This window comes from Mercenaria mercenaria, chromosome 11 (assembly GCF_021730395.1).
Source record: "Mercenaria mercenaria strain notata chromosome 11, MADL_Memer_1, whole genome shotgun sequence".
Classification (NCBI taxonomy): Eukaryota; Metazoa; Mollusca; class Bivalvia; order Venerida; family Veneridae; genus Mercenaria; species Mercenaria mercenaria.
The window spans coordinates 73996005-74018819 of record NC_069371.1 but is presented as its reverse complement, the minus strand read 5'-3'; the positions used below and the strand labels follow the sequence as shown (position 1 = coordinate 74018819).

At 34.1% G+C, this 22815-nt stretch overlaps 2 protein-coding genes across 3 annotated transcripts; one reads left to right on the top strand and one right to left on the bottom strand.

Moving 5' to 3' along the window:
* Nucleotides 1-4449: 4449 nt before the first annotated feature.
* On the bottom strand, nucleotides 4450-14110 carry LOC123532410 (T-cell-specific guanine nucleotide triphosphate-binding protein 2-like). Of its 2 annotated transcripts, XM_053517755.1 has the most exons (5): nucleotides 14066-14110; nucleotides 13673-13722; nucleotides 8009-8136; nucleotides 6858-6986; nucleotides 4450-6461 (listed from the first exon to the last, which is right to left on the bottom strand). In XM_053517755.1, the coding sequence occupies exons 4-5, from the start codon at nucleotides 6979-6981 to the stop codon at nucleotides 5200-5202; spliced, it is 1386 nt and encodes a 461-aa protein (XP_053373730.1). In that variant the 5' UTR covers nucleotides 6982-6986; nucleotides 8009-8136; nucleotides 13673-13722; nucleotides 14066-14110; the 3' UTR covers nucleotides 4450-5199. The 2 variants fall into 2 exon arrangements, with proteins under 2 accessions (XP_053373730.1, XP_053373731.1); XM_053517756.1 differs by lacking the exons at nucleotides 13673-13722; nucleotides 14066-14110 and having other exon boundaries at nucleotides 8009-8343.
* A 6760-nt stretch (nucleotides 14111-20870) lies between these two features.
* LOC123531117 (interferon-inducible GTPase 1-like) lies at nucleotides 20871-22046 on the top strand. Its single transcript, XM_045311901.2, has one exon. It carries the CDS (start codon nucleotides 20871-20873, stop codon nucleotides 22044-22046), a length of 1176 nt encoding a protein of 391 aa, XP_045167836.2.
* The last annotated feature ends 769 nt before the right edge of the window (nucleotides 22047-22815 follow it).

The window sequence follows — 22815 nt, the reverse complement described above, 5'->3', positions numbered from 1 at the left end:
CAACATACGACATTCGACATTCGCAATAAAGTATAATGTCGTGCAAAAAACGACATTGGGCATACGACATTAGAACTTTGACAGACAAAATTTGAATGTCGTTCAGTGCGGATGTCGTATGTCGTATGTCGCGCACTGAACGACATTCAATTTTTGTTTATCCTTACTGCGCCTTTAATTGGACCTAGGTGGACCTTGAATTTATTACCTAAAACCGTAAGATAAAATTTATACAAAAATTCTATATGCAAATATTTACCTTGCGTTCCTCACTTTTTCCTTTCAACATTGTATGGCCGATAGAGAAGCTTTCTCTTTTAATGTTTAATTGACATAATTGGCATAATTGACACTGACATTTAAATGTAAATGATATCAGGTGAGAACAATAACATAAGAAGAAATGCGCATCTCTTATGTTTTAGAACTGAAATATTAATTGCAATATTTGATTGAATTTCCTATGTTGTAAAGTTTGTGATATTAACAAAAATGAATTATTCGCGAAGTAAAATTACATTAAAACTTACACTCATTGTGTCGAATAAAACATTCAAACACAAATTAACTAAACTCTTTTAGATATCTGGAAATTAATGCTATATTTCTTAAACATGCTTTGAAACTTTATTACTGACATACATGTATTATATGTTATGGAAACACATGATAATTAGTTGTTTTTGCACGTTTTACTATGAAAATCGAAAAGCTTTTGTAACGCTTTACTCGAGGTAAACTGCCTCAAATATAGATATCTATATTTAAGGGGTATAAAACACTAAATCCTCCATAGCGGTATTGGTAACGACAGCGGATAAATTCTTTATTGACGCTGAGGTCCGGGTTTGATTCCCGACGCAGTTATCTTTTGTCTTGATTTGTCATTATAAAAGAAGCTTAGAAACGAAAACTCATATTCTAATATTCTTGATATGACCAAACTTCAATTTGGAAGAAAGATCATTTTTAGCCAAAATCTGGAGGTCAGTGCCTTTAAGGCAGTGCCACTGCTGTTTTATTTTATTTACATGTTTGTTCTAGTGTCACTCTAACTTCTTTCTCTGTGTATTTTGTATACATATTTGTTACGCATACATCTATGCAACCACGGTTATTGTGTTACGCTTTAAGGCGGCTGTTACTTACACATCTATGCAACCACGGTTATTGTGTTTCGCTTTAAGGTGGCTGGTACGTACACATCTATGCAACCACGGTTATTGTGTTTCGCTTGAAGGTGGCTGTTACGTACACATCTATGCAACCCCGGTTATTGTGTTTCGCTTTAAGGTGGCTGCTACGTACACATCTATGCAACCCCGGTTATTGTGTTTCGCTTTAAGGTGGCTGCTACGTACACATCTATGCAACCACGGTTGTTGTGTTCCGCCTTAAGGTGACTGCTACGTACACATCTATGCAACCACGGTTATTGTGTTTCGCTTTAAGGTGGCTGTTACGTACACATCTTTGCAACCACGGTTGTTGTGTTCCGCCTTAAGGTGACTGCTACGTACACATCTATGCAACCACGGTTATTGTGTTTCGCTTTAAGGTGGCTGTTACGTACACATCTTTGCAACCACGGATTTTGTGTTTCGCTTTAAGGCGGATGCTACGTACATATCTATGCAACCACGGTTATTGTTTTTCGCTTTAAGGTTGCTGCGTTCTTGGAACGTGGTTCTTCCCTTTCATCTTTTACCTTGGTAATAAAATGTCGGGATCATTGAGGAGATACCATATGTTGTCTTATATATTGGCTTTTTTTGCGAAAATATTAAACGATAGCAAAACTAAAACAACAACAACAACAACAAAACAACAACAAAGAAAAGAAGAAGAAAAGCATTGAAGCACTATCGACAAAAAAGATTTTGGTTTCAGGTCAATGTAACTGAAGGTAATGAAATGTCTTACCAGTCATATGTTTAACAAGGTTGCAGAAAAGGGTTATCAATTACACATTTTGTTTTAAAACATTTGGGTAAGGTTATGGAATAGAGCCCTCTGTCACTGCAAATAGAAATACACAAACTAATTTGAAGACATATATCAACAGCCTGTGATACAATTCCTCAAGATATAAAATGCAGTAATTCACTTAAATATTTAGATCAGCCGTAGGTGGAAGCATTGTTTAAATATTGATAATGATTTTACTAAGGTAAATGATATAAGAAGTCACTTTTAATATGGTCTAATGCATTGAAGAAGTGTTATCTTTGTTTGTTTGACTGTATTTATATGTTTTATTATAAAACCACTATACTAGTCACGGTTGTATCAAAATTGTATGTCCATTCTCCATTAAAATTTGTTCATAATGCGAATATGCTATGAATATACTATGTGTGCGTTGTTTATTGTATATGTTTATATGTAAATGCCTCATGGACCATATGGTCCAATGTTTTTTTTCTGAAATAAAAACTTATAAATCAGCTGTCGATCTTTTCAACATTTAAATAGAACAGCCAAAGAAAAAAAAACGCCCACGCACAATTGTAAGTTGCCGTCAGATGAAAATACAGTTCCTGGTTTTTATTTTAAATTACGTTAAATCCAGTGAAAATTCATACAGTTGTGTCGATTCAATTTTGATCTTTGTCATCAGAAAAATAAGCTCTAGTATAATTTCCTTTTTGAAATTTTGGGGTCAGACTTTGAACGAATTTCTTTTGTTGGCTAGTCAGTCAGAATTTAGGTCTTAAATGGAATAAGTAAATAAAGGTTAATTTCGTTAGTCTTAAATTGGCCAGTTTCTCGTTAATTCCCGCGAATAGTAATCATAAACAGTTTCGTACGGCCGTTTCGTCCGTCCAAAATTGCACATTAAAATCTTCGAAAACGCGCACCTAGGAAAGTTAGATACATTCTAAGTCCATTCCAGTCCGATCAATATATATCTATTGTGGATAAACATAATAATGTTACAAACATAAGCTATGTTTAGTTTTTGACCGACATTCCTGGACTGAAATAAGCGAACAGCGTAATTTCGTTTTACTTTTGAGACTCTCACCACTCTGAATATCTCAATGTATTTAACTATATGGGAATGTGACCTCTATAGAAATTCTGTAAAATCGGCAAACTTTCACCTATGGTCTTGTTCGAAAGCGGACACAACGGCTATTATATATAGTGTAACGACTCAAGAATTAAGGTCGCATATTGTCCAGTACAAGAAATGTAAGCTTCGCCGACTGCTTATATGCCGGCACATGCAGTGCAACACGTTGGGGCTGGTATATTATTGTTATATTTGGCCGGGTGAAAGGGCTTGTTAAAACCATTGCTGACTTATGGGGCATGAAGGGAGATTATAAAAGTTACTAAGACAGTAATTTGTTATTCTGCATGTGCCGGTGTATATGCAATCGATTTTTATTTTTGTTAATGTGTCATTGTTAGTGTAAAACACTATTCCGACTGTATAGCAAGGCGTCAAGTCGTAATTGGATACTAACTTTACAGTGCATTTTAAATTAACAATGTGTGTGAAATTTCTTTTGTCCAGGTCAGTGGAAAAGGCTTGTTAAAGCCTCTGCTGATTTAAGAGATTATGAAAATTGATATGACAATACTATACCATTGCAAGTTTATTTGCACCGATGTATAAACTATCAATGAAGATTACATTTTTGTAAATAAGACACTGGAATTACGACTGTATAGCTAAATGCCCTGTCGTAATTGGATACTAACCATACAGTTCAAATTATAGATGAAAGAATTGTACACAAAATTACTAAATTGAGAAAAACAAGTGACCTAGTACTGCAGTGGCAATACAGAAGTCCCCTACCGGTGGAAAAACAATTTTACTTGACCTTCAATAGTGACGTTGACCTTTGATCGGCAACCATGGGACATGTGCGTGACACAAAGTCTAATCATGGGGAACATTTCTGTGTATTACTAAAAAATTCCTGCAATACAATTAAAAGCAATGGAGCAGAAACAAATATTACTTGACCTTGAACAGTGACCTTGACATTTAACCGACAAGCATAGATCACAATGCATAGATGCGTGGACACATTTTCTCATCATGGGGAACGTTTGTGTTTAGTATTAAGATGATCGATCAATTTATAACAAGTAATGGGGCAGAAACAATTTTTACTTTACCTTCAATAGTGGCTTTGACCTTTAACCTACAGGCATAAGTCATAAACATGCATAATCTTCATATTGCCCCTTATTCACATACCAAGTTTTATGAACCTAGCTTGAATTCTATTTGTGTTATTGCAGGATCCAGATTTGTGGAGGGACAGACGGACGAACGTTCCTACATATGGGTATTTATGTGGCTGCTCTTTTGTTCTCTCTCTTGTTCTTTTAGTCATGTTAAAGAAAAATAGCCACATGAAAGCTTTCGGAATGAATAGAATCAAAGAAAAAGTACAGTTACCTATTGTTCCTTTAGCTACTTAAATATGCAAATGTAAGCTCGAACAGGCAGACGGAGCGAGGGCATTCCTATAGCCCTCCCTCCGGTGTTCCATCAGTCGTGAACTATAAAACAATACATAACTTTCTGAAAACAGAGATAACTAATACTATTTACCATTTATTCAACATCGTGTCGGTTAAATGAAGCCATCACATATTTTTATATTACTCTAGTTTAATACACATGTATTACCATTTTGACGTTGACGGTGTTTTAAGTATAGAAAACGTTGCTTTTTTATTGTATTTAAATCGTTTAATGAATTCAGTATGAAAATATATTAATGTTGTATACACTCTATATATGATCTACAAAACTTTATGGAAATTCTGCAAACTGTAAACAATTCTATCCCAACTGAAGGACAAACTAGTTTTGAATAAAAATGTTATAGGATTACTTGTTTTCGATTCATTAAAGATTATTTATTTAATACGTTAGGATAACCACAACCTGTTCAACACATTCATCAAATGATTATCCCACTTTTCCATTCGAAAACTATTGTAAACCCACAAATATATCAAATATACCAAATTATTGTATTTAACCTGTGAATCACATGGGTGATTCCAAATCATAACATTTAAACATTAAATTTAGAATCATTGTACGTGTTTAATACATGTCATAGAGTCCACAAACAAATGCGTTATTTTACGGTTACTAAATCTTAGTTTCGTTGTTGTCATTGTTGTCACCAGTTTGTGTCTCAGTAATTTGTGTATCTCTTAAATGGTGTTGCTGGCAAAGATGACATTCATCTCTTCATTGATCTTCAATGCATCATTTACCATTGTATCCAACAGTTGTTTTAAACAGTACACTTGAACTCCGTAGGACATACTGGCAGCAATGAAGCAACCGATGAGCGGAAGTGCTACTTTTAACATGTTTTCGGAAAGTTTCGATATTCCCAGGGAACCGAAGAATGCAAGAAGACCTCTTGTCGTGTATGAAATAAGCTGACTTTGTAAATTTAATCTTTTCTTCAACTCAGTGACTGAAATATTCAAAACTGCGGCACTTTCTTCAACTGACGCATCATCCAGTCGCAGTTGCTTTCGGTAGAACAGTGCTTCTTCAAGAAGAGTTGATACATCGACAGTAAAGCCTACGCCTGGTATTGGAACAGCAGCAGCTGCAGCCGAGGCAATCGAAACAATGTATATTCTTTTCTTTAGATACTTTTCTTTGGCTCTGATAATTTCTTCGGTGAGAACGCTTAATGATAGAGTAAATGCTTCCCTTTTGAAGTCAGGAGCATCCCGAATTAGACATTCTGACAATTTCCCGAAGTCAAACTCGGTCACACCAAAATTGCTGATGATGAAGACGCGAGGATTTGTAAATTTTTGATGTTCCAACTTGTTAATACAGTCTGAACGTACTGTTTGTATGACATTATCCCTTGTATGGGTTTTAGGATGGGCAATCTGATCGTTTGATATGTCCAAGTCAATTTTAGTTCTGATAAAATAAAATTTCTTTCCTAAATCACTTATCTTTTGTGCCAACCAAATATCATTCTCTGTGAATAGGGTTGCTGTCAATACCAGAAAGAAATCGTATTTTTTAAAGTTTTTTTTCTGAAGATAGCCATCTTTGGGGAAATTTGGAGTTCCTACCCCAGGCAAATCCCACAATGTTAAGTTTTTGTTTTCAGGATGCGAAAAAGGTGTAAGAGTGACAGTTGTTTCAACCACTCCAACTGGTGCAGCCCCCTTATCATCAGCTGACAAACCAAGTAAGGCATTTATGTAGCTTGATTTCCCAACCCCACTATTTCCTACGATAGCAATATTTAGAGAACCTGATTTCCAATCATTCAGGTGTGCTTTTACGCAATCAGTTATACCGGGTATGCCATGTTTCTTATACCCGTCGTCCAACTTTTCTAGTACTTTATCAGAGATGCCATCAGATTTCTTTCCATCTTCATTTCCTTTGCTGTTGGCTGTTGATTGACCACAACCTGTGTTTGCCATCTGATCTATAATACAACAGTAAAACAATATAGTGTTGTAGTCTTGTTGTGAACTTAAGCATTGAATTGTATCAGCCTTATATATATATATATAACAGAATATAAGGCAGTAAAAATATGTGAGTTATTCCAGCTTTATGGCTACAAGGTGTAAAATGATGTATCATAAATTAAATAATAATTAAATGTATTTGATAATTTAACTTATCAGTTAACAAGCAAGACTGACTAACAAATCATGGAAAAGGGTCGTAAACAGATGACGTAATAAAAACTGCGTCATCAATATCTACAGAGAGTAATATTGTTTAGTTTAAAAAACCCATTATATACTGAACAAAGAACATAAGATCTTATCCGTCTTGCATTCATTCAAATTTATTTTAACGCGATCAGTTATACCTGGTATTTCATGTTTCTTATTCGCCTTGTCTGAATTCTGTGATACTTTATCAGGGATGCCTTCAGATTTCTTTCCATCTCCTTTTCCATTACTGTTCGATTGATCACAACCTGTGGTTGCCATCGTGTCTATAATACAACAGTATAACAATTTATTATTTGTAGGCATTGTTGTCGTGGAATTAAGCTTTACCATGCTGGACACGATTGATTCTGCCTTTGCGACCAGTGTAGATCATGATCAGCCTGCATATCCGTGCAGTCTGATCACGATCTGACTGCCCGCCATTTGGACAATATCTTTTTGGTATGCACCCCTTACTACAACAGTTAATGGCACTGATCAAATTGAACGATGGACAAGTTCATTATAGAAATTTAGCAGGGTAAGGGTTAAGCAGTGAATTATATCAGCCTTTCTTAGAGTATGAGGTACCTGTTACCAGGTATAAAATGATGCATGAACGTATTTAATACTTATGCCTCATGCTATTAGTATGCATGCGCAACTAACTAGAATTAAAATACGTCATCAATATCAACACAGAGTTAAATACTGAACAAAAAACAAACCAGCCAGTCCAACATTTTTGCAAAAATCTTTAAAAAATACTGAAAGTTTGTTTTTAAATCAAGCAAACAATAAGGAGGTGTTGATTTCGATTGCATTTTGCTAGATTATAGTTAAATATCAACCAAATATCAACAGGATACGACAAGGGCATTACTAGTATTTTGTTTGGTTGGCAATAGCTTGCCTCATACCGTTTTGTGCTAGTTCTTAAATTCTAGAAATTTTAGAATGTTGTGTGTCTTTAAAAACGTGCTGAGGTATTTAAACGTGTAAATTCATACGATGGTATAGTTTGCTTTACACAACATACTGCTCTGGGCACAAGCTAAATCTCAAAAAGGTACTTTCAATATGCCTAGCCAGGGCAAATTTCAAATTAGTTTTTGTTTCCCGGATGTGAAAATGGTCTTGAGGCGGCAAGGTTTCAACGATTCCAACTGTAGCAGTCCTTTATCATCAGCTGACACACCAATGCTTTTATATAGTTTGACTTTTCAATTATCTATTTTCTGTGAAAACGATATTCAGAGAATCGTCTTTCATTTATTAAGGTTTGTTTAAACGCGATCAGTTATACCTGGTATATCACATTTCTTATTCGCCACGTCCGACTCCTGCGCTACTTTATCGGAGATGCCTTCAGATTTCTTTCCACCTACATTCTCTTCACTGTTGGCTGATCACGAACAGTGGTCAACATCTTATCTGTAATACAATAATATAGCAATTTAGAGGCCGTTAAATGAAACAATGAATTACACAAACCGATCTGAGAGATGTAGATTTCAATTTTTCGATTGTTTTGCTAGATAGTGGCTAAATATCACCCAAACATTAAATGATCCTTTCACCTGGGCTTATTTTAAAGCTCATTATTTTGTTTGGTTGCCACTTGCTTTCTTCAAAGCGTTTCGGGCTAGTTTTTTTTTTTACAATTTTGAAATGTTATTCACATCACATTGCTCTGAGCACAAGCTTAACTTCAGAAATATACTTTAAATATGACTAGCCCGAGGAAATCCAATACTATTATTGTTATTTCCTGGATGTAGAAAACGGGCTAGGGCGGTAGTTGTATCAACCACTCCAACTGTAGCAACCCCTTATCATCAGCTGACACACCAAGTAAGGTTTTTATATAGCATGACTTTCCAACCCCACTATTTCCTGTGACAGCAGTAATTAGAGGAACAGTCTTTAAGTCATTCAATTTTGTTTTAACGCAGTCAGTTATACAGTGTTTGTCACATTTCTTATTCGCCTCTTCCGACTCCTGTATTACTTTATCAGAGATGCTTTCAGATTTTTTTTCATCTACATTCCTTTCACTGTTGGCTGTTGACTGAACAGTGGTTGCCATTTTATCTATAATACAACAGTATAGCAATTTAACGTTGTAATTTTTGCTGTCGTGAAAAGAAGTAGTGCAATATCTTTCTCTAATGAACACCATATCTATGCCACTTGTGTGTGTTCACTCGTAATAGCTACTTCAATCTTACACAGAAACATCCAACATGTATAAGCCTTTCTGTGAATATAAGGAAATCTAAATACGATACTATACTAGTAAATATACTCGGTAAAAAAAGTTCTGCACACGGATGTTTTGGGTGACTATATTTTTATGATATGACATACAACAAACATGATTATACCAGGTTAAACATTCATCAAATCTCAACACAGAACTGAAAACGAAAATAAAATCCAAATATCCGTTCTTGAGTAATTCATAAAAGAAGTTCCCAAGGGTCCTCTGTCAAAAATTGTTAAATCACTGTTAAAACACTAATAATGCGGAATGTGATACTCTGCTTGATACCACAGATTAAGACAAACAACAGTACTCCGGTGAATTCCAAATATCGCTGCAACATCCTGGGGTCGCACACCAGCTTGTAAATGTCCCAGGGCACGAGCCCGGTCTTTATTAGTTAGTCGTCTTAACGGACTCCTTGGCAGTATATAAGCCATTACTGTGACAGTGACCAAACTTTAAATATGGATCGCAAGTGTATTTTCTTTTATAAAATTCATTTTACACACAAAGTAATTAAGTAATTAAGTTACTAGGTGTTTGAAAACAAAGTAATTAAGTAATTAATTTACTAGGTGTTTGATTGATCAACAGTGGAATAAATTACTCATATTCAGGACTTTGTCTGTGTGTATGGTCAGTGTGTGAGGAAAGAATGCAAGCAAGACTATTCTGAGCACTTTTCAAATTTACTGCTAATTTTGCCATTTTTGAAGGCTTACCCCCAGTGCATATAAACTGTTATAACTTATCATTTATGTATCGATTTTCATTCTGTTTCGACCAGTGTCCTTGTAACAGATATCTGTTGACTATGGTAAATCCAAAAATGCATGTAGTTTTTTAATTTGCGCTTAACATCCAGCTGTGCAGGACTTTTTTTACCGAGTATATCATTGAGACATGTTCATGGCTGGTATACTTTGAATTGAATATGTAAGTCTTTAGAAACAAAAATGGAGACTGAATTTTGTACCTCCTTAACTATAAAATGTCTATGCAATACATGTATTGCCAGACATATGGTTACATTGTTTCAATGAACAATACGCTCTTCAAAGTGTAGTGTATATGTACTAATGGAACTGAATGTTTTAATTTGGTTGTTTTTTACCTAGTGCGCACTTGTTTTCTGCCGTCAACTTTGAAATATTCATTTCATTGATATTATATACATACACAAATTCATAACCACTTCCGTACTGTATGTTCACTCAAATTAACATATAACTGGCTCGCCTGAGACACCATACTTTAAAGAAAATACATTTTAATCAGCACGAGGTTCAGAATGCACAAGAGTCTCGTGATAGTATAATTTTACTTTTAATTTCAAATGGTTAAAGTGCTAAGTTAACAATTAGTTAAATTGCTTCGTTTAATTTTTCACTTATAAAGTCGGACAGTTTTTGTTTTTTTGTTTTTTTGGAATAATTATAAAATACATGAACGTTTGAAGTCGCAATTCGGTTGCTTTCTACAGAACGTAAATGTGAAACAATTAACCATTTCTCCTTTTACAGCAATTTCATTCAGGTGAACTTGAAGAAATCAGTTCTGGCATAATATTATATTGAAAGCCGTCGTTCGGCTGAAACGTACAGTTCCCGGAATAGTTCTAAAATGGTTTATTTTTGGACTTTTTTATTTATCCATTCAGTACAATGCGCAATGTTTCGAGTTTTTGAAAATGTTAGAAATTAAATTTTGTGTTACAAACATTTCCGATCGTTCATTAATATTTTGCCGGTGGATGCTTACAAATTTCAGGTAATGTAGCTTTCTTGTCCGAGCGAAAAACTATGTTTGCACAATGCGTTTATTCTTTTAACATGATGGATCGGTAATAAGCCAAGAAGGATCGGACAGTGTAAAATGTATACTTCATCCAAATGTATTTTTCAGTTAGGAATCAGATAAAAAAAAACATTTTTTTATTTAATATTCTATATTAATCATGACAGCGAAACAAATGAGGGGGGGGGGGGGGGGGGGGGGGGGGGGGGAACGGCGGGTGCACCTGTTTTGTGCATTAGAATGTTTAACGACATATTCTTGAAAAAAGGTAACGTTCGTATTCATTATTTTGGTACATATTTTGCAGTTGTTCGAGTTGCATATGATACCAAAATCTTCTATCGAAAATTTTCATTAATTTTGTTTTAACGCACTGCGAAGATAGGGTTCAAAGTAGCTTTCCTACTCGCCGATTTCCCTTCAGATATATCGTTTCAGCGTTCTTGCATTTCCTAATCTGTTTCGAGGATTTTAATTTTTCACACGAATTTCTAATTCTAATTTGAGGAACATTTCCCTTCATAATTATAACATGGATAAATTTTCTTACTGCCGAATGTACGGTTATACACGCATATATTCAAAAGAGCATTTTACATTATTGAAAGTTTACAGTGTGAAAATGGAAACATATCAAAATAAAAATAACAGGCTAGTAGCTACTCTACATGCTAGCGATTTTGCTATGTCTTTCGGGCAGAGAATGCATAACTTGACAGCTCTCTCCTAAAAATTACTATTGTATATTTAAAGGGAAAAAATGCAATGAAATAGAGCAGAGTTCTAACAGTTGCAATTACCGTGTCAACCGTGAAATGGCTAAATCAGCATGTGTGCTCATATCGTTCTTTCACATGAGTACAGCCACGCCGTAATTTGACAGCGGAGATGTAAACTGACCCATTAGGCATACGACAACATATGGAGTGGAGTCTTGGAGTGGAGTCATGAAGTGGAGTCATGGAGTGAAATTTTGGAGCGGCCTTGGAGTGAAAAATGGTAGAGAGATTTGAGTCAAAACCATATGGTTTTTTTTTTTCATATCAGATAAATTTATTACATGATAAAGGTTATAAAGAATGAAAGTGGCGGAAAGAGACAGAATTTTGTTGGAAATAGCGCAGCTACCGATGATGATGATGATGACGGTGATAGTTTTTGTAGCAGTATTTGATGATGATGTTTATGAGAAGTATGCTTATATTACCTTAAGATTTGTCAATGATTATTTTTATATAAAGCTGATGATGAAAATGCAGCTGATGATGTTAATAGTATTGATTATGATGATATTGTTCATTTTTCTTAATTGAGAACGGGAGGGAAAAGAATGACATGTAGTTATGCCGCTTCTTTATGGTGATTTTATTTTGATTTTTGTTGCTGATGCTGCTGATTATGATCATGATGATGATTATTTTGATGACAGGATGTTTTTGATGATGATGATGTTGATAGCGATGAAGATTTGTTCATTACAATGTTGTCAGTGAAATAACAATGACATGTATTTCTAAACCAAAATAAAAAACAAAAACAAAAAAAAAAAACATGCCAATTTGGAAGCATGAAAACATTAACCATGTTTATATTATACAATGAACACAATGGGCTTATCACTGCAAGTCATGGCATTATTCCACATGCTTGGGTACTCCTTTATCACCAATTTATTTCAATTGATGACATCATCATCACTATCACCATCATCATCACCACCATCATCATCATCATCATCATCACTATTATTATTATCACCGTCACTACTATCATCACAACCACCACCACAACAATCATCATCCACATTTTTATCACCAATACCACTATCATCATCATCACTACTATCTTAACAACAATAATGACAATCACCATCATAACAAACACTATCATCACCAGCACCACCCATCATAAAGATCATCATCATCACCATCTTCATAAACATTATCATCTTCATCACGACGACGACCACCATCATCATCACCAACAACAATAACATCACACAATCATCGCTATTATTACCAAAATAATTATCATTAACATCATCATCACAATCACCAGTCACCATCACCACTGTCATCATTATCATCATCATCATCGGATATTACAGCATAATTATCATCGTTAGTTTTTACTGATATTTTTGCTGACGAACAAGATGGAAAACTGTTGTAGTCGAAAGATAACGCTTTCTTGATGTTATAGTTGTTGATGATGACTCTAGGTGTTTGTATTGTTGTTAATGGTAATGGTTATGATTGAAATTTAGACAATTCTTTTCTTTGAGAGTGTGGCATGATTTTGTCTGTCAAGTGTGATAAATTGATTTTCAGGATATCAATGATGACGATAATGATGACGGTAACAACTGGTGATATACATTTTCAATCTAAAGACACGAAAAACAATTGAAAGTTTTTATTGTAAACATTATTATATAAAACAAACCAGCAGCATTCCCATAATCAAAAGTATAACTGCCAGTCTCACGATATATTAAATTTGATTCTTCATACCAACAATCACCATTTTTATCATCGTTTGCAGCAGCAACAACAACATCATCATACATTAATCATTATTGTATTTCGTTTTATGAAATGTCACCAATAACATCTCTGTTTTTAATCTTAATAACTTTTCAAACTTTAAATGAAAACAACCATATTCAATTTCACTTCAAAGTTTCTCTCCAAATTAGGCACCAAGGTCACTCCAAGATCTCACTCCAGACTCCACTCCAAAACTCCACTCCAAGACCCCAATCCATATTTTGTTGTATGCCCTCTCATTATACAATAAAAAATATACGAAATGTTAATGAATCATTGTATATTCATGTACACACATCGCTGACAGAGATAAAATGCATGACAACAAACTCGTTTACAAAGATGAATAACATACCTAACACTCGCTGATGACCTTTGTCTCAACCTGGCTGCTTTCAGGTCAGTCTAAAAATAGACACATGGACTGATTTACGATACATCATAAAACGTTGTATTGCAAAATTTAATTTTTCAAGTTTTTTTACACTTTATTTTTCGAACGTTTTTATTTATGATTAGTTAAAACATGCGAACAATGCTAGAAGACAATCAAGGTGAATACTATAAATTCGGTCAACGTACAGCGCCTTGCCGTTCAAATAATTCATACAAAACTCGGTCATTTTCATAAAACTTCATATAAAACAACCATTATTGTTGTATTTGACTATATGCTTTAGTTTACGTTTTATGTGTATAAATGAATGAAAAAGAGATGTAACAAGTTAGAAATGAAATATATACTCACTTTCAATATCCATTTCCATGATATATTGCGGACAAAATCACTGTTGCGAATGCAGTATACGGAAAGGTACAAGCATGCGTTTATTTGCTGACACAATGCAATATTATATATAGGATGCATTAGCACACATTAAAGCATTTTAATATATATATATTATTCAATTTTTATTTACTCTTGTCTCGCCAGAAAAGTTATAATAAAACAGCAACAAAACGGGTTTGTTAGGCTAGATCTAAAGACAAAAAATTACATTAATTATATGATATATAGTTAAGATAATTGCTGTTGAAGCTTCAAGTGTCCATGTGTCATATAAGTTTATTAAATGAATATTAGAATATAGCGATGACGATGGCTCGAGTCCTTAAGGTAAATGTTAATCCAGGGTTTCGGATAATCCAGATATATAGAATATAAAGAAAATGGCCAGTGACAACAGAGCTCTGGTTCTCGAACAATCAATGCTTGAGCTAGCGATGTTTCATGGTATTGTCGTTATTTCAGTAACATAAGTGAGCGATGTTTCACTGTATTGTCATTATTTTGATAACATAAACGAGAGATGTTTCACTGTAGTGTCGTTATTTTAATAACATTTGTGAGCGAGTGAAGTGTCACTGTATTGCCGTTATTTTAATATCATAAGTGAGCGAGCAATGTTTCACTGTATTGCCGTTATTTTGATAACATAAGTGAGCGAGCGATGTTTCACTGTATTGCCGTTATTTTAATAACATAAGTGAGCGAGCGATGTTTCACTGTATTGTCATTATTTTGATAACATAAACGAGAGATGTTTAACTGTATTGCCGTTATTTTAATAACATAAGTGAGCGAGCGATGTTTCACTGTATTGCCGTTATTTTAATAACATAAGTGAGCGAGTGATGTTTCACTGTATTGCCGTTATTTTAATAACATAAGTGAGCGAGTGATGTTTCACTGTATTGCCGTTATTTTAATAACATAAGTGAGCGAGCGATGTTTCACTGTATTGTCATTATTTTGATAACATAAACGAGAGATGTTTAACTGTATTGCCGTTATTTTAATAACATAAGTGAGCGAGCGAAGTGTGACTGTATTGCCGTTATTTTAATAACATAAGTGAGCGAGCGATGTTTCACTGTATTGCCGTTATTTTAATAACATAAGTGAGCGAGCGATGTTTCACTGTATTGCCGTTATTTTAATAATATCAGTGAGCGAGCGATGTTTCACTGTATTGCCATTATTTTAATAAAATAAGTGAGCGAGCGATGTTTCACTATATTGTCGTAGTTTTTGTCGAAAATACGCTTCTGGATATTAAATTGGCACTATTTCAGACAAAAAATAAAAAGATTCTACTACCGCCCTCGGAAGCCTTGATTAAATCTGGATGCAGAGTTTACGGAATCCCTTGTTCCTGATGAAGTGGATCATTGAGAGGGTGCATATTTCAAACTTTTTTTTCTAACTTATCGACATATTTTACCATTGTAATCTCATCAGCTTGACATATGTTATACATACTTTTTTTCAAAAGGCTAAACGTAACAATTGTTCAAACAGAAAACAGGCATTTTACCCCAAAGTTCAGACATGTTCAACGCGTTCTATCTTCCAAGCAGTTGTTAATACAACATTGGGATTAAACACCAGTGAGTATCATTTTCTCTTTTTTTCCCAAGTAAAACGTAGGTTGTTTTTTGTTAAATTTGTAAAATGTAAAACTAGTTATAATCGAAAAAGGATTTTTTTATGATAACCAGGTAATATTGCAATTAGTGAGATATTTTTAGACGCACTATTAACCAAATTGTTTTATGTTAAGGACAGAACAGTTATATCAATGGCAGATGTGTAACCTTTCGGTCAGATGTTTTCAGACATTCCAATAGCATTAATATCTTAAAAGAATGAAATGCAATGGGAAAAGTTTCGACGGAATGTTTTGAGCAAATCATTTATAATAGGAACTAATGTGTTCAACCGTCGTACTGTTTTTCTCAATTATTATCTAACCTTTACCTAGACTGGTCACTAGACTGATACAAAATTTCAGATTTTTGTTATTTTTCCTTTTTTATGTAAAAGTGACAAATGCCAGTCTGTTTTAGAGACTGATTGTAATATGATATTGGACTTAGGATATAGACTGGATATATTCACAGTTTTGAACATTAAAATTAAAAGAATAATGTGTCATAGTCTATGAACAGGTCTAACTTTTACCCTGCTATATGTCCAAAAGTGGACGGGTCTATCATTCAGTTTGGGCAGTACCATTTATTATTCGAAGGGTGTTCACTGAAAATTGATCATAAAGGCAATCACTTGCCGCCAGGAGGCTAAAGGCTAAAACCCTCAATAAAAACTAACTTAACTTGAACACCTGAGTTATTTATGGTAGCAGACTTTTTTTTTTAAAGAAAGCAATATATATATTTAGGTGACGTGTAATGATATATTTGACAAATTAATTACGACAACTGAAAGACTGAGATTTAAATCATTTGATATATTCACATGTACGTTTATGTATGCATCAGAAATTACGTTTATTCTCGTATGGTTTAGCCATAAAAACGTGCTATTTTAGAGGCTTAAAATTAACTTTAAAATATGTGCAGTATTAAATAAATAACCATTCTGGCAGTGAGCTAGACTAGGATAAAGCTATCATTAGAAAATCATTTGATTACGGTATCACGACCTACCAGTAAAATCGATGGGAACTTTTTTTTCTGGCCAGTCAGATGAAAAAAAGTAATTCATCCCTATATGAAAAACAATCCCTACGTACCTACTTATACCACAAACACATATTTTTAAATACGGCCTAATAGCTGTTCATAGCTTAGGTTGTTTGTACTTTTGCCAGAAGATGAATAATATGGTGTGCCTTGTTTCTCGTCATGTACAGTAATCTGTTCAGAAAGTCTCGTGTTATCATTTCTCCACTTGTTAATTTATCACAGCTTTGACCATGTTGATATCCGGAAAGACTGGTTGTCAGTCATTAGTATCATTATAGAAGCGAGACATGAAACTAAGTTGGGCTGTCTGTGAGGTTCCAACATATGATCATTTTTGTTTTGTATACGGATGAATAGACAGGTTTGTCCCCTTGTCAACAATAAATGCATAACACAGGTACTGATAAACTGAACAAGAGGGCATTATTTGATTATTATTATGCCTCACTTTTGCCTACAATGATAAAATCCCATCACCCGAGAAAGATATTTTGGCTATCAAAAACATTTTCAACCCTTTTTGACACGTGATCAATCGAAAGTGACTGACAGGTCATGTGACCGCTGTCACATAAAGGCAAATAACTGCTTCTATTTCTTAGGATCCAAATGGATGAAATGATTGCCTCCTTTGTACGCATATAACAGTTAATAGTTTTAATAATAATTGTTAATGTTATGAAAATATAGCAATTTCTTGCTAATCTTTAGATTTTCATCTTCTAATGTGATATTTTGTTTTCCTTGTTGAACTTGTTCAAGAGGATGTTGAAAAGATGAAACTGTTGTATTAAATGAATTAAAACATTTAAAAAAAAATTATGTACTTAATTTTATGTAATTAATCTTTTTTTCATATGTATTTAATTGTTTTCTTCGGTACAATAAAATATATATCATATGGCAGCGTGTGTGACATTGATAAGCGAACGTTTTAACACGGGTTTTCTATACATTATTTCCTAATTTAAGTGACATGGGTAAAACGTTTCACAACAATAATAATAATATTCAATTTAACACTACCCCCGGCCAAATGAGCTTTTAATTCATCTTGTATACATTTCGCAAAATAAGAAATCTTTCCTCTTGTTGCCCGATTAAAGGATAGATTCATCTGCTTTATCGCTGTAAAAACAGAAAATAATGGAGTTTCTGAATATTTACGTTTGGCTGTGCTATATCTAATTAGTGAGTATAGTTTATGCTGGCAGGCAGTAATGTATTATCATGTTGCGTAAGATGTATGCCGTAAGACTAGCTCCTAGACCACGATATATTCTTCAGCTATATTCCATTTTATATTTTATTTCTTATGATTAGAGCAAGTCTATATCGAATTTTCGCTATTATCGGGGCATGCCTTTTAATCACATTTTTCACGAAATAAATATAGAATATACTTCTTGAACGGACATTGTATATGATAAGTAAAGAAAGAAGAAATGTCGATGGAAAGAATATCATATTAATGCTGTGCTGTTCTACGTTGGTTTTGCACGTTCGGATTAATTTTTGCCGGACTGATTTGAAAAGAGTGTACCCCGCGCAAGTTTTCATAATGGAAGTCTATGGGAGAATCAAAATTTTGATTACATTTGATTACTTTCAACTACGTAGTTTTTACTTAAAGGTACTGACCTCTAGGTTTTGGCTAAAATGATTTTTCGTTCAAATCGAAGTTTGGTCATGTTATGAATATTAGAATTATATGAATTTTTGTTTCTCTAAACAGATCAGGAAAATAGATGATCGCGTCGGGAATCAAACCCGGCCTGCCGCGGCAATAATTTTCCCGCTGTCGTTACCAATACCGCGATGTTTAAATATAGTTATCACATGTTTGACGTCGCGGGGGTGTAATAATGTTATTACATAAATTTGATAATACACTTGTGTAATAAAGCTTTGACGTTGGTGTCGTTTATCTATAGGAGACGTTGGTCGAATTTAATTGTTCTATAATAGGTAAAGAAAGAAGAAATTTTGATGTTTCAACAGGAAAAGCTTACATGTGGTGAAAAGAATATTACATTTGTCTCTTTCCAGATAGAATTTATTACACTTGTTGAATGAAATTGATAAAATGATCGGAAAAGCCTCGCTTGTTATCATTTTATTCAACTCGTTTGATAAATTCAATATGAAAAGACACTCATGTAATATCCTCCATATATCTATAATCGAGGCAGTTTACCTCGAGCAAAGCGTTACAAACCTTTTTCGATTTATATCGTAAGAAGTACATGCAGTAAAATAAATTAATTCTCATGTGTTTCCATAACATATAGTATGTCTGTAATTAAGTTTCAAAGCATATTTAAGAAATATAGCATTTTAATTTCCAGATATCAAATCAAATCTGCGCATCCGGTTTCTCTAATTGTAGTAGGCTTTAAAAGCGGACAGCATGGATCCTGACCAGACTGCGCGGATGCGCAGGCTGGTCTGGATCCATGCTGGTCGCAAACCCACTATGTTGGTTTTCTCATGGCACGGCTCATATCACGATGTAAAACATACAATCTGCGCTCGTGTTACAGCGAGTCGCACACGGATTATTTATTTGGCCAATGTGGAGCTTGCAGTCTTGTGGTTCGTCACCAATATCTCACTATTGTTGCTTTCTCAGCAATAATGGGGATTTTATATCAGTCAAAATAAATGAATGTCATGGATTTGCAGACACTTGCTGTAGATGTCAGATAGCCTGGTAATAGAGCTAATGTTTATGGTTAATTTTAACCATAATTATAGATATGTAGAAGTTGTTTCGGGTCAAAGTATGCCATTCCTCAGATAAAAGAAGACAGCATCATGAAACACAGAGAGGATTACAAATTTATTGGGTTTTTTTTTGTTGTCTTTTTTGCAAGCAGGGAGAATGCATTTGTAAAGTACGTACATTATACTTAAAAGTGACTATAGCTAAAACAAATTTAATCATTTATTTAATATTAAAAAAAATGGGAAGAACATCTGCTTATTATCTAAAGACAATGCTAATTTGCCTTATCTTTGAAAGTGATACCAATATCATAATTTAGACGTGAATGAGCACACATGGCCAAATATATAAGCTGTAATTTTTGCTTATCAAAATAAACTGTCACCACATCAAGTAGCAACAAGTATGTTATTGCATGCCTTATCGCCGACTGGAGTGGTCGGCGATAAATAGCATGCAATAACACATAGTTATTATGTGTAAAAAAAAAAGTAATTAATATAGGCTGAACATTAATATCTGTTTTGCTATCGTTGAGACTATTGTATTTCTATACATATGGTTACACCCAAACGTATTTTCACAACCAGGTAGAGAAGCTCTTAGACAGAAACATCATTAAAATATATATTTCTGTAATTTAACTGAAAATAAACTGGAGTTTAAGAATGTTGTTTATTGATTGATTACCAAAATAAGAAACGCACCACGCTCCACGCTACTGTAACAGTCGCACAATAGAGATTATTTATTTACTATAAGTGATTGAAATAAGAATAGAAAAAGTGTAAAGTGTATGTCATAAACCGTTTTATTTTGTACGTACTAAGATAGAAAACGATGTTCACTAGATAAGTTTCGCGAAAATGTATCGAGTTTTCACAATAAACAGAAAAGTTTTCGCGATTACATAACAAAAATTATTCCACAGGCGTATAACATCCTCGTCGTGATCAACTGTATTAAACATTTGCTATATGTTATTTTCTAACTACTGACTTACTGATGTCGTTTTTTATCAGCTCCAGAACCATAATATAACATAACATAACATAACATAACATATAATATAATATAATATGATATATACATGTACTATGCCAAGCAAATAAATTTTTGTCACTAATTACTACCACAACCGTTCTTCATATTTATAGATACTTTACTTTTACATAATTCAATACTTTGATATTTCAGTCAATTAGTCGCCTATAGTATGCAGCTTTAACTGGTCACATATACATTGTTGAGTGTACATATTGTCCATATACTTATATAACTGGTAAATGTATATAATTATTTGTTAGTGAATAGTGTTTTACCTTTTTTACAGACCATGGCAAATACAGATGATAACAAGTACTCGGGATTCGTGGAAAAGGTCAAACAATTGAAATCTTACTACGATGAAGGGGGAATACAAGGACTAGCAGAACACTTTCAGACAAATTTGAACGAATGGAAAGATGTCCACATCAAAATGGCCGTGACAGGTAGATCTGGAGCCGGAAAGTCTTCTTTTATCAATGCTATAAGGGGTGTAAATGCTGATGATATTGAGCACAATCCAGCTAAAGTAGGTGTTACAGAATGCACTCATGAGGTTCAAGAATACATTTACCCTGGTAATAACCACTTCCGTTTATACGATTTGCCAGGAGTGGGCACTGAAAGGTTTCCACAAGAAACCTATCTTAAGGACGTTGACTTCGAAACGTACGACTTGTTTATAATCATTACAGCTTCAAGATTTATGAAAGAAGATCTCTGGCTGGCACAACAGGCGGCCGAATGTCATAGACCGTTTTATTTTGTACGTACTAAGATAGAAAGCGATGTTCAAAATGACAAGCAAGCCCATCCGAAAACACATAATGAAGCTGCTCTGTTGAAAGAAGTAAGAAAAGATATGGAGTCAAACTTACAAAGATTTGACGTGAAGGATATATATCTTATCGACAACTTCAAAAAACAATCATATGACTTTGGACTTTTAACCACAAAACTAATTCAAGATGCTATTGAGATGAAACAAGAAGCTTTAGTTTTTTCTCTGGCATGCCTCTCAAGGGAAGTTATTAAAAAGAAGAAGAAACGTCTTGAACAAAGAATCCCAATGATATCTTCCTTTGCTGGAATGATCGCTAGTGTGGAAAATAGTTCGTTAAAGAAGGCCTCGGATTCAAGTGTTGTTTCAGGAGAGATAAAATTTTACGGCGAACAGTTCAGAGTCGATACAGCATCCTTAAAAGTCGGAGGTGAAGTGTGTGATCTTTCTGAAGACGATAAAGAAGATGTTGACGCCAAGATGTACTCTCATGATAAAACTATGTATGAAAGCCTGAAGCAGTCGCTGTTTCATCTGACAAATTACATACCTGTAGTTGGCAACATTGCGCTTGGCATTAAATGTGCATCTTACTTACAAAAATGTCTTGATGAAACTGCTGAACGAGCAATAGAAATACATGGGATAATGACAAAAAGTTTAGCAAAGAAAAGCATGACATAGACCTACCCTTACCCTTTATCTTTTATGATTGTTCTAAACAATAAAATTCGCAGGAAACATTACCAGTGGTATAAAATATACAAAATATTTACTTTGAAAATTCCTTGATGAAACTGCTAAGCGAACAGTAAAATTACATGACATAATGGCTAAACCTCTGCTAAAGAAATACACATCTATACTCGATACCATGGCTAATGACTATTTCAAACAATAAAACAAGCTTGCAGCATTATCGTAGATGTAAAATGTGCTAAAACATATAGAAATGCCTTGACGAAACTTCTGAACAAGCAGTAGAAATTTACGGCCTATAGTATGGAAGTGTCACAAGGAAATCCATGCAATACGAAAACGAAAAGATATATAAAGTGACGTAACTATAAAATGATACTTGAAATTGCACATCTGATATATCGGAATGAAGTATATTCATGAAATTATGTACGTGCAAGTTTTGCTCGGTTTTGGATACAACCAATCATGGATTAACCGCTTCCAGTCATATGCCGATTTGACTTTAGCCGAATGTGAATTATTGAATAATTTAAGTAGTCTGTGCATCTTGCTTTCTTCTGTGTGGTTTTAAAACTTGTTTTAAGGTTCGAATCATGCGTCGTCTGTAATTAAATGGCTTGTGACAGATGATACATACACTGACAAAACTCTGACACAGAAAACTCATGCTACCATATTATAATTTTCAACTGTGTGGAATTAATTCAGTACTGTAACAGCAGAAACAAAATGAAATAGAATTGAATTCGCA

Coding starts and splice junctions, on each gene's coding strand:
- LOC123531117 (XM_045311901.2), top strand. CDS start 20,871: ATGGCAAATACAGATGATAACAAGTACTCGGGATTCGTGGAAAAGGTC.
- LOC123532410 (XM_053517755.1), bottom strand. CDS start 6,981: ATGGCAACCACAGGTTGTGATCAATCGAACAGTAATGGAAAAGGAGAT. Junction 6,462..6,857: donor TAAGAAACATGAAATACCAG/GTATAACTGATC, acceptor GTTGTATTATAG/ATCAGATGGCAAACACAGGT.